Source organism: Achroia grisella, unplaced genomic scaffold (genome assembly GCF_030625045.1).
Source record: "Achroia grisella isolate CSIRO2021 unplaced genomic scaffold, CSIRO_AGI_Agris_v1 utg1056, whole genome shotgun sequence".
In the NCBI taxonomy this organism is placed as follows: domain Eukaryota; kingdom Metazoa; phylum Arthropoda; class Insecta; order Lepidoptera; family Pyralidae; genus Achroia; species Achroia grisella.
In genome coordinates, this window is record NW_026712564.1 from 340,611 (window position 1) to 354,548 (window position 13,938).

The 13,938-nt window shown below is 35.7% G+C and overlaps 1 protein-coding gene across 1 annotated transcript in view; it reads right to left on the bottom strand.

The window, feature by feature from the left end:
* Positions 1–13,938, bottom strand: part of LOC131848742 (zwei Ig domain protein zig-8-like) — a 560,844-nt gene that overhangs the window by 114,531 nt on the left and 432,375 nt on the right. The window contains exon 3 of the mRNA XM_059198708.1: positions 6,642–6,852. Coding sequence (XP_059054691.1) covers positions 6,642–6,852 — 211 coding nt within the window. The remainder of the gene's footprint in view (positions 1–6,641; positions 6,853–13,938) is intronic.

A 13,938-nucleotide genomic window follows, 5' to 3' on the forward strand; every position in this document is an offset into this window, starting at 1 on the left:
ATACTTTATTTAGGTCATTTCATCAATCGTCGAATCCAACTCGGATGGGCAGCGTTCGGGAAGCTCCGATATATCTTTTCGTCCAAATTTCCGCAGTGTCTCAAGGCGAAGGTTTACGACCAATGCGTGTTGCCAGTGATGACTTACGGAACAGAGAGTGGGCCCCATTGTCACTCAGAGGGCAATGGAAATTGTTTGATCGAATCAGAAATGAAGGTCCGCAGAAGTTTAGCCCAAAGAATTTTTTTGGGCAGGGCACATAGCTCGTAGGACAAATGGCCGATGGGGCAGTAAAGTCAGCGCATAAGTCAACCGACGATCTGGTCAAGATCGCTTGGATGCGAGCAGCGCAGAACCGAATAGTGGACGTCTTCCGGGCTGCGATGATGATGATGATGATTAATATTAAACCTAAAAAAATTACATCACCCCGGACGCTACCCAGATGCCCTCAAAACTAGGACAAATCTGGGGAAACCCTGACGGACCGTAATACTCGTGAACTGGTGCTGCTTGTGGGGACTGGTCTGTTCGATTACGAACACTGATTAGACTATTTGCTTTTGTAATAACATAAGCAGGTGATCACTCATTCTCCCAAATTTGAATTAAAAATGAATCAGTATTATTGTAAACATGTACAACATTTATTTGATGAGAATACGAGCTGAGTTTCTAGTCAGTTCTTCTCATCTCGAAATCATTCCGAACTGACGGTAGATTAGATATATTATAAGAGTCTGTAATAGACCTACATGATTAAATATATTTTCAATTTAAATCGATGGCAACCCTATTTAAACCCAACATTCGGAATATGGGTTGCAGATTCCGAGAGTCGGTGAGCTGCCGAAACAATCGCATTCTCACATCAAGTGGTTGCCAATGACTTTATTCGTCTACTTATAGTGTATTACAACCCTGTTACCACAATGGTATAGCGGTTTAGGACATCGCATTACTTCCGATTTGTCACGGGTTCGATTCTTCGCACGGTACAAATAGTTTCATGAGTATGATTGTATGAATCGATCTGGATGTTTTCTACGTATATTATGTATGTATTTACAAAAAATATATATTTGTGTATTTGTATCTAGTACCCATAGTTATCTAGTACCCATAACACAAGCTTTAGCTAGCTTAATTTGGGTGTAGATGGCGTTGTGTGAATTGTCCTAAGATTACTATTATTATTATATCAGTTGTCTAGTATCAATAACACTAGCTCTGCTTACCTTGGGACTAGATGGCGCTGTGTGAATTGTTCTGATATTATTAATAGAAATAACCTTTATTCAAATAAACTTAATATAAGCACTTTTGAATAGCAACATTTTTTTATTCTACTGCTCATTCTCGAATCACCAATAAGCGTTTACATTATGTATGTATTTACAAAAATATATATTTATGTATTTATATCAGTTGTCTAGTACCCATAACACAAGCTCTGCTTAGCTTGGGACTAGATGACTCTGTGTGAATTGTCCATAGTGGTTAAAAATGTATCTAAGTGTTTATATCAGTTGTCTAGTATACATAACGTATGTATATTATGTGAATTGTCCATAGTGGTTAAAAATGTATCTAAGTATTTATATCAGTTGTCTAGTACCCATAACACAAGCTCTGCTTAGTTTAGGACTAGATGGCGCTGTGTGAATTGTCCATAGTGGTTAAAAATGTATCTAAGTGTTTATATCAGTTGTCTAGTACCCATAACACAAGCTCTGCTTAGTTTAGGACTAGATGGCGCTGTGTGAATTGTCCATAGTGGTTAAAAATGTATCTAAGTGTTTATATCAGTTGTCTAGTACCCATAACACAAGCTTTGCTTAGCTTGGGACTAGATGGCGCTGTGTGAATATCCATTGTGGTTAAAAATGTATCTAAGTGTTTATATCAGTTGTCTAGTACCCATAACACAAGCTCTGCATAGCTTGGGACTAGATGACTCTGTGTGAATTGTCCATAGTGGTTAAAAATGTATCTAAGTGTTTATATCAGTTGTCTAGTACCCATAACACAAGCTATGCTTAGTTTAGGACTAGATGACTCTGTGTGAATTGTCCATAGTGGTTAAAAATGTATCTAAGTATTTATATCAGTTGTCTAGTACCCATAACACAAGCTCTGCTTAGTTTAGGACTAGATGGCGCTGTGTGAATTGTCCATAGTGGTTAAAAATGTATCTAAGTGTTTATATCAGTTGTCTAGTATACATAACGCTTAGCTTGGGACTAGATGACTCTGTGTGAATTGTCCATAGTGGTTAAAAATGTATCTATGTATTTATATCAGTTGTCTAGTACCCATAACACAAGCTCTGCTTAGCTTGGGACTAGATGACTCTGTGTGAATTGTCCATAGTGGTTAAAAATGTATCTAAGTATTTATATCAGTTGTCTAGTACCCATAACACAAGCTCTGCTTAGTTTAGGACTAGATGGCGCTGTGTGAATTGTCCATAGTGGTTAAAAATGTATATATGTGTTTATATCAGTTGTCTAGTATACATAACGTATGTATATTATGTATATATAATAAAAAAATATATGTGTTTATATCAGTTGTCTAGTATACATAACACAAGCTCTGTTTAGTTTAGGACTAGTTGACTCTGTGTGAATTGTCCATTGTGGTTAAAAATGTATCTAAGTGTTTATAACAGTTGTCTAATAGGCATAACACTAGCTATGTTTAGCTTGGGACTAGATGGCGCTGTTTAAATTGTTCTAATATTATTATTATTTTGTTATCAGCTGTAAGCAGAGTGAGCTACCCGCATTGTTACTGACATACATACGCACACCTACCGTTTATGTAGAGGATTACAATTATTTTGATGATGTATTCGATAGCCGGCGAGTGTTGCCAGGTATCCCGATTTGCGTGGGTCCCGATTTTCAGGGGCCTGGGGACGCGTCCCGATTTATACCTGATCGGGACGCTATGTCTGATGAAGACTAGACTGGACAAGAGTGATTACTTGTTATTATGTGAATTAATTTTGGTAATTAATATGAAGGTAATTTGGTAGTTTAATACGCAGACGTAAAATCCCCTTGTTTTTTTTCAATGTCCTGATCTGCGACCGGACTGCGACTCAGGTACTTTTTTTTTTCTAGCGATGATAATGGAATGGTGCACCCGCCTGCGCTAACGGTTTACGCTGGCGGGGCACCAGTGGAGGATGATAAGATGAGCATGAGGTCAGGTCAGTTAGCACATCATGACAAATTCACCAGTAATTTATCACGATGGTTTCCAGGGCGAACCGCTTGGAGGTCAACCTGATGTAGTACATTGCTAACAATGAGGTTATTCAAATTAAAATTCAAAATATCTTCATTCATGTAGGTCTATTACAGACTCTTATGATATGTCAAATCTACCGTCAGTTCGGAATGATATCGAGATGAGAAGAACTGACAAGAAACTCAGCTCGTATTCTTTTCTAATAAATGTTGTACTTGTTTACAAGATTCATTTTTAAATTCAAACTTGTGAGAATAGAGTGACCACCAGCGTATGCTATTGCAAAAGCAAATAGTATAATCAGTGTTCGGAACCCGAACAGACCAGTCCCCACAAGCAGCACCGGCTTACGAGTATGACGGATGAACCAGCCATCATTGCACTCAACCTTATTTGAGGGAGCACATCGACCATCGTTATTAATTCTCATTATTAACTACCCCCCATGTACGGAAAAAGCATCGGACCTGGCAACACTAGCGGACACATCGGACGGCGTCCGCTTTTATCTCTGGATTTACAACAAATTGCTGTGTTGGGAGTGCGCGGCACCCGATTAATTCAAAGCACGCCCATCCGCTCCAATAAATATGTTAAAATGTTCCGTGACAATGGCTCGCTGCCGATTCCGCACCGCATTTTCGAGTTGCCATTTGCTGGAATACCCCGCGCTCTCATCGCCGAATGCGGGAAGTGACCCAGGGTTGCCAACTTTTAAACTTTTTGCCTCATATAAAGGTGCCCATGCATCTTGTGTATTGGCATTCTAAACTAATATGGTACATAGTATTGTTTAGATGACATAGATGACAATGGCGGAAGGAACGAGGGATCACACTCGTTCCTAATATTATTTACAAAAGCGACAGTTTGTGAAGGATAGATGTTTGTTACTCTTTAACGCAAAAACTACTGAATCGATTTTAATGAAACTTTATAATTATATGAAATGAAAAGAAATGAAATTTGTTTGTTTGTTATAAAGGCAGTACGTAATAGATGGTATGATTTTTAGTTAGTTCATATGTATGTTAGTCTATAAGGTATTTATAATATGGGCTTAGTTGTCTGAAATAAATAAACAAAATATAACATTTACGTGCCCTATAGTTGGCAACCCTGAATTAAACGTAAATATTGTTATCCCAACGTGGATGATGAGGTCCATCGGCTCGTACATACATATTGTGATGGTGTGAACGCCCTATCTGTCCAGACGTCTGCTCGACGTGCTGTTGCCCTGACCACAATTCCAAATTAATGCTTATTTAATTAATAGGATTCACTCAATACTATTTCCACTTATTTTGATGACATTGGGTTTAGTAGCACTCATTGTATATAACACTAGCTGTCCCCGCGATTACGTCCGCGTGTAATTTAACTTTATTTTCTAAAATAAAAGTAGTCCAAGTTACTCCATATTAGATCAGCTACCTGCCAAAAAGACTCGTCAAAATCAGTCCAGTCATTTCAGAGATTAGCCGGAACATTTGATACAACAGAATAGAATAGAAAATCATTTATTCAAACAAACTTACATTGAAGCACATTTGAATAGCAATCAGTTATTTTTTTTAATCTAGCACTCATTCGGAAATCTGCTTCATCACAAAAAGAACGAGCAAGAAACTTGGAAGTTGCTCTTTTATATGTTAAGATACAAGTATAGTTAACAGTTAAATATGAAGCTAAACGTTCACTGTCTAATTAAACCATAGTTTATTTTCGGAATAATATAACGGTGTAGATTGTACACAGCTGTACAACTTCAGGAAACATGCGAGGGCGAGTCCGCAGGGCAAACCAAAATTACACGTTACGATTTATAGTGGAATTTTTGCTCGACGGATACAAGCTGGTGAGGGAACGCGCAAGGGACGTAATATATGTATGTCGTGGATAATTGAAGCTGTTACTTGTATACTATATATGTTAAAGGCGAGGATAAAGGAGACCTATTACGGATTACGCAATGTCATTCTTTGTTGAACTCGACAAAAGAAGAAATAAATTTCCAGCCTTTGTATCTTATATGTTATGTGTTAATTTATTTATCGTCACGCTGAATTAATAAAATAATCGTGAGTTAGTGCACTGTCATACTGACAGTAGACAGCAATATGTTTTTAAACATTTTTTTAGATAACTAATGTGCATGGCAATTGTTCACGCACAGGATTTACATTTAATGTTAGACGTAACCAAAATCAAAATAAATAATCATTCATTCATATAGGACATAGGTAGGTTATTTACAATGTATATTTATATAGGTGTCTATGTCTAACATTAAATGAAAATCCAGTGCATGAACAAGTATTGCAACGCAGTCTCGTCATATACATCTATATAAGTACACAATAAATACTAGCTTTTATTACAGAAGCAATTCAATTCAGTTTCATTTTTTTATGCTACGATGGTGGCCATCAAGCAGACGGCCCATCTGTCCTACATGAATAAATGATGGTAAATGGTTACCGTAGACTATGAACGCCTGAAAAACTAGGGGCATCACGTGCGCGTTGCCAAGTTGTTCAAGAAACCTTAATATCTTAATGTTAAAAACCCTATATGTAGTCTCAGAAGTTCATTTCACAATCTAAGGGTACGAGCGAGGAAGCTCCTCTGATACCGGTCTTGCCAGTTCTTCTCAATTGAATCTGTATACTGAACTGGACGGTAGGGAAAATAATAATACAAAAAAACTTGATGTTCATAAGCGATTAAAATGTCCTACATGAATAAATTTTTGATTGGTTTGACTTGCTTTAATTAAATAGTTTATGTATATAAAACTTTTGCTATGAAGAAGAATGACGAGCGTGCATGGCAATAGTTGTTCATGCACGGGATTTTCATTTAATGTTAGACATAGACACCTATATAAATATACATTGTAAATAAACTGGCTTTTAAAAAAAAAGTTATTCAATTGAGTTTCTTGCCAGTTCTTCTCAATTGGATCTATACACTGAACTGGACGGTAGGGTCAAAATTAAAATTATAATGTAAAAATTTGACGTTCATAAGCGGCTAAAATTACCTACTAGATGAATAAATGAATTATGAATTTTGAAGAATTCTACGTTTCTTCTATATATTAATTATAAGTGTGCGTAATTTCATACTCCTCTATTCGCGTAATATTCGTAAAAAGAGGTACAAAGTTTTTGCTTCACGTATATATATAAATAAGTACGGTATAATCATATAACTTAGTTACATAAATAATAATAATTAATTTATACTTAAAAAAAATACTTGTCAAAGTTACGTACGTATTTCCTGAAAAAAAAAAACGATCGAGCGACACTTGGTCGTCCAGATACTATCCGTAAGTTATCAAAATATACATGCGTAGCTTGGGTACTCACCGACAACGTGCAGAGTGACGAAGAAGGAGCGCACCGGCTGCGTGGAGACTTGGCACTCGTAGACGCCGGCGTCTCTCTGCTGGGCCCACTTGATGTGCAGCGTCCAGTCGTCGGTCTGGGGAGAGTGTGTAGCCTGGAACCTCTGGTCCGAGGTGTACGTGTACCCTCCCACGGTTAGGATGTGCAGGTCTCGGTGCCGGATCCATGACACCTGCAACGATACCAAACCATATTTAAAATAATATAAGATAAATTATTGTAATTGTTCTAAGTGTGTATGTATGTATGTATATATGTGCATATGTGTATGTATATATATATATATATGTGTAAACTGTATAATTGTCAAATGTATATGTAAAAATGGTTGACAATAAATGTTTTTCTTTCTTTCTTTCTTTATACCATGTTCTATACCTATTTTGTACTAACAAGAAAGCGGGAAGGCCTCCGACATGGAGGACCGATGATCTGTAGAGCTATTCTGTAATCATCACTTACAGAATAGCAATTAGGGTAAACATCTGGTTCATATAATGTGTATAAGCTAGAAAAAACTCCAGTAGCGTCGATTCGATGTGGTTTCATAACAATGTTATATTCGAAACAACTAATTTTCCCTCACGGTGCGGGGAACCCTCACGGCTGCCTCAAGGATTACTGGAGCGAGTTCAAAGGTTTGCGCACGATCTTTTGAAGTCTTTTTCGTTAGTATTCAAGGCAGTTGTTTCACGCATCCCCCATTGGCATGCAAATCAGCCGGCTCTATGAAATTGCGGTTTACTCATTCGTTGTGTTAAGAGTTTATTGAGAAAGTACTAGTACTTCATTATTTCGACTAGATTAACTAGCTACTCGCCCCGTCTTCGCACGGGTATACATGTATCATTACTAAGTATAAAACAAAGTCGCTGTCGCTGTCTGTCCCTATGTATGCTTAAATCTTTAAATCTACGTATATATTTTGAAGCGGGTTTTTTAATAGATAGAGTGATTTAATTAATATATATATATATATATATATATATATATATATATATGTGTGTGCTAGTTATATATATCCGATCAAAAACATAAATGTGAAATGATATATAGATATGTCTTGATTGTTGACTTCTACGACAAAAGAGGTGAGATCTAAATTGGGGCCAAGTTCAACGGTCTGTCCTGAAATGTATTTATAACAATATATAATATCATTTCTTTTTATAACTTAGGATAATATACTGTAGCCTAAGGTCTGACTCTACTACCAACTACCAGATTTTCATCTTTATAATTACCTATCTGCATGCCAACTTGAAATTCCTAGGTCATCTGGAAGTAGGTTATAATTTTGATCTATAGTTGATCAGTGATAAAAATGACGATATTTGGACGTTAATATCTAAATAACCGTTTGAGATATGTTTATGAAATTTGGAACACATATTTATCTCGCAAGTCTCAATATATGAACCAAATTTGACAGGTTTATGAAAGACTCATTCGTTTTTGAGTTATGAGGGGTAAAAGTGGCTCCAAATGGTTCGTGTAAATATACACACGGTGCTGCTCGCCGGGTATACATGTTCTCTTACTTGAAACTCGGCTTGACACGCTACCGCGTGTCTAGATAAACCTTTCTCTTGAATCCACTTTATCTATTAAAAAACCGCTTCAGAATCCGTTGCGTACTTTTAAAGATTTAAGCATATATAGGGACAGACAGCGACAGCGACTTTGTTTTATACTATGGAAAATGATTATAATTTCGATTTATTACTTAGTGAAATTGTAAATTTGCTTTTGCAATAAATTATTACAAGAATTTAGAAATGAATCTGTATTATTGTAAACATGTACAACATTTATTTAAAAAGAATACGAGCTGAGTTTCAAATATTAGTCATCTCGAAATATTTCCGAACTGACGGTAGATTTGACATATCATAGAAGTGATAGTGAGTCTATTAAAAATGTATGAAACATGAGTAAAGATATTTTGAATTTGAATTACACTTAATTTTTATTTGAAGGACCGACAAACAAGTAACTTATTATGATACGAGTGACTATTAATAAACTATATTAACCTAAGAGACGGCAGTAGGTATATCTCAGTGTTATATTTAAATATACTTAGCAGAATGTAGGCATTTAAAGTGATGCGGTTACTAAGTCGGTAGGGGCTGATTACCCCACTAAGAATTATAGTCTCAACTTGCCAGAAAAAAAATTCAAATGTGTCATAAAATATTTTCTTTGTAAAAAAGCTTATTATAAAATTGAAGAATTTATAAATGATAATAATGTTTTTGTAGAAAATATCTAACTTAAAATTTATAGCGCTGACAATGTTATCTGATTGAACAGAGATTATGTGCGTAGCTGTTTCTATGTTGATTGTCGCATGCCTAATCCTTGTTGTTAATTAAATATAAGTAAATCAATATTTATTTAAAAGAGCAACACACAAGTTTCTTGCTTATTCTTCTTGTAATGAATCTGCATTCCGAATAAGCGGTAGAATAAAAAACTTGACTATTCAAAAGTGCTTATATTAAGTTTATTTGAATTAAGATTATTTCTATTTCTATTTCTATTTCTAGTCTTGAAGGTATATACGGTTGTATCAAGTACCTACATGAAGTTCGAGACTCGCTAAAAGCTCTGCGTCTTGTTAGCTCGCGCCGCAAAGTTTTAAACAAACAGTTTTTGTTTATGCTTTTTTGTCTTAGTAAACAGGAGTTTTCACGTTTGTGGCTGGCGGAGCATTTAATTAACGGCTGTGTTTCAAGTTGTTTTTTAGGTCACAACTCGTTTGCTTGCTGCAAAGTTTTGCTTCTTTCCACGAGGTTAAGCCGTTAAACACGGTACTTACTGTTCCGACCGAAGTCGGTACTCTCACTAGCTTTCAACTAATACCCTGTCAAAAAGGACACGGGAAGACGAATAAATTTTAACTAACCACGAACGCTGATTGGACTGTTTGCTTTTGCAATAGCGTATGCTGGTGGTCACTCTATTCTCACAAATTTGAGTCGGTATGAGTTGTAATCACTGCTTGGAATGCAAATGGTTTGGAAGGGATCCCGTTATGAAAGACTAAATGTAACGAATACCGCTCGTGAGACAGTGGTTTTAACCGACAGTAACAATAGAAGGGGCTCAATTCTGCATCGTTTTTTATCATCTAAATATATACTCAAAGGTGACTGATTGACATAGTGATCTATCAACGCACAGCCCAAACCACTGCACGGATCTGGCTGAAATTTGGCATGCAGGTAGATGTTACGACGTAGGAAACCGCTAAGAAAGGATTATGATTAATTCTACCCCTAAGAGGATAAAATAGAGGATGAAAGTTTGTATGAAACTTTATCAAATTTAAACCGATCGGGCTGAGACTTTGCATGCATAAAGCTACTATGACGTAGGCATCCGCTAAGATAGAATTTTGATAAATACCAGCCCTGAGGGGATAATTTAACGCAAGCAAATCCGCGGGCAAAAGCTAGTTACATTATATGTTTGCCAATTATGAACCGATTTTGATAATTATTTACTAATTCAAAATCAAAAAACGTTTATTCAGCAGGACATAATTGCTGGCTTGTGGGGACTGGTCTGTTCGGGTTACACCGATTAGACTATTTGCTTTTGCAATAGCATATACTGGACGTCATTTTTATCTTACAAATTTGAATTTAAATATGAATCTGTATTATTGTAAACATGTACAACATTTATTTGAAAAGAATACGAGCTGAGTTTCTTGTCAGTTCATCTCATCTCGAAATCATTCCGAACTGACGGTAGATTTGACATATCATAAGAGTCTGTAATAAATAGACCTACATGAATAAAGTTTAGAGTAACGTAATTCAGGAACGATTCGTTAGTACGTTTTCCGGATCAAAATAAATTATTTAATGTAACTAGAATAGCTAACAAGCAGATCATATAGTTATGTAATAACCTATCATCATCTGCTTCTTCCTTATCTCTTTTATTTGTGGTCGTCGTAATATGTTTTTCTCTTCCATTCATCCCTGTTCGCAGTTATCTCGTTATTTACTCCCTTTCTTACCATATCATCTTTCACACAGTCCATCCATCTCTTTTTCGGCCTTCTGCCCTTATAACAATCCACATTGATATGTAACACCTTTCTTAAAATATTATCTTCATTCCTACGCATTAAATGTCCATTCCACGATAGACGATACTCTTCAACCTCTCCGACATCGGTGCCACTTTTATAGATAATAATCCACATACATGTAATAATAATAATAATCTCAGGACAATTCACACAGCGCCATCTAGACCCAAGTTCAGCTAGCTAAAGTATGTGACACTCCTGGTGTTTCAGGCGTCCATAGGCTACGGTAACCGTTTACCATCAGATGGGCCGTATACTTGTTTGCCACCTAAGTGGTATAAAAAAAAAGCTTGTGTTATGAGTACTAGATAACTGATACATATACATAGATCGATTTTTTCGTAGATACATACATATTATACGCAGAAGACAGCCAGACCGATACAAACAATCATACAAACATTTGTACCGTACGAGGAATCGAACCCGCGACCATCGGAAGTAAGACGGTGTGCAAAACAACTAGGCCACCGAGGTCGTCAAAAGAAATAATTTTTCGTTACTTTTACTTGCATGACCAACAAACTATATATACGAGTAGCTTGTTATTTTATAGTCTAACTCTACCTCGGTTACATGACCATTTATGGCAGCGAAATCATACACCCCATCCCTAACTTGGACGGATCAGCATCCAGTAACAGTTTACTCAGAATGTGAAGGAACATAAGTAAGTTAAGTTACATTATCTGGATACAGGAAGAGGTCGATGTACCCCTAATGTTGAACTGTCCCGCTGAGCCTAATGGACGGTACACGGGGAAAACAAACTTCATTTGAGGCCAACGATCATCGTAATCGTGTTAATGTACTTTTAAAATGAAATAGCAATAATCTTTATTCAAATAAACTTAATATAAGCATTTTTGAATAGTCAAGATTCTTTATTCTACCGCTCATTCGGAATGCAGATTCATTACAAGAAGAATGAACAAGAAACTTGTGTGTTGCTCTTTTAAATAAATATTGATTTACTTATATTTAATTAACAACAAGGATTAGGCATGCGACAATCAACATAGAAACAGCTATGCACTTAATCTCTGTTCAATCAAATGACATTGTCAGCGCTATGAATTTTAAGTTAGATATTTTCTACAAAAACATTGTTATCATTTGTAAATTCTTCAATTTCATAAGAAGTTTTTTTACAAAGAAAATATTTTATAACACATTTCAATTGTTTTTCTTGGCAAATTGAGTGTGAGTGAATGTTACATCAGAGCGATATTTTTAATATTTTGAATGCAAACTATTAGTAATAATATCTCTAAACAATTACAGTGATCGTTTTCTAATACATTAATAGGGCTGTATTTGTAATATGGAACTTTGCTTTCTATGAATTTATGTTTATGTGCTATATATCTATTGATGTATAATTGTACCAACTTGATCATGGCGGTGTTATAATCATTTTGAACTAATGTCTTACAAGCACCCATGATGTGTTGTATGGTCTCGGAAACACTATTGCAATGCCGGCATAAATCATTTGCCAAATTTCTGTCTTTTAAAATGTGTTTTGTATAGTTTCTGGTACTAAATATCTGATCTTGGATCACTAACATAAATGCTGTCTCTGGGAAGAGCTCACCGCGTTTCAACCATTTGCTCGACGCATTCTTGTCGACATGAATTCGGCATAGATCCGCTCTGTGTCTTCCATGAAGAGACTTTTTTCTCCAGTTGTCTATTTTTTGGTCCTTATTTATAATGTGTTCATTTTTTTGTATATTTTTGTCATGTAGATTAAGAGGTGTACATTTATTGTCAATAATTATTATTATTATTATTATTATTATCTGCGTAATAAGACTTTGTAAACAACGTTGAGTATATTTTTATAGCGTCTCAAATCGTTACAAACGAACATTACAATGACCCCAGATAGCCTAATTTACATTTTAATCTCTACATAGAGACTTTGGCACCGAACAAAGTTCGCAGTCGACTGTGGCACGGCTATTAAACTATTTTAGGTACAAAATATAATCATTAATCATTATAATTACTATGTATATATATGTATATATTTACGCACTTGTTTACGTGACTATTATCTCAATCTAAATATATATAACTCAAAGGTGACTGACGTAGTGATCTATCAACGCACAGCCCAAACCACTGGACGGATCGGGCTGAAATTTGGCATGCAGGTAGATGTTATGACGTAGGCATTCCCCTAAGAAAGGATTTTGATAAACTCCAAGCTCCTAAATAAATAAATTAACGCGATTAAAGCCGCGGGCAACAAGCTAGTACATGTGTTATATATATGCGATGTTTTGCTACGTTAAAATAATATGGGTATACTAGGTGAGCCAGCAAACGTTAGTTTGTTGTATAAATTGAAGTACTATTATCACGTATGTCACATGATATTGTGATGTCCATCAGTAGTGCATATATATATATATATATAGTCTCAAGTTAAGCTAGGTAAAGCTTGTGTTATGTGCACTAGATAACATAGATATATATGTTTTTTGTAAATAAATACATATTACTCATAGAAAACACCCAGACCGATACAAACAATCATACTCATGAATACAAATGTTTGTGCCGTGCGAGGAATCGAACCTGCGACCATCGGAAGTAAGTCAGTGTTCCAAACTACTAGATCAACGAGGCCAATGATATATATAATAGGTTTCGATACATATAGATTATATTGTCTCCATGTACACCATAAACAAGATACTTTAGATAAAAATGGTAACATTCTAATGGACAGTATATCACCGAACGGTGACAGTAAACGGCAGCAGGAAATATTGCACGCTATTGCCGGAGAATATTTGACGCAAACAAAACAATGTCGTTGCCAGTCAAACTTTCAAATTGCATATATATATATATCATTCCAACGGAATTAAGTTGTTTATGAGTTGAAGTGTTAATTATGCTGTTTCTAATGTATAATAATCGACTTTCGGTTCGCACTTTGAATAGAATATAGTGGAGATATATATAATAGAGCAGAGTCAACCATAAACAAGATACTTTGTCGTACTACAGTACGACGGGGTAAACGGCAGCAGGAAATACTGTGCCGGAGAATATTTGACGCAAAAAAAAAGTAGTAGAGAGCAGTACAGAGTACTATAGTAATAGTATAAGTAGAGCAGAGCAGAATAC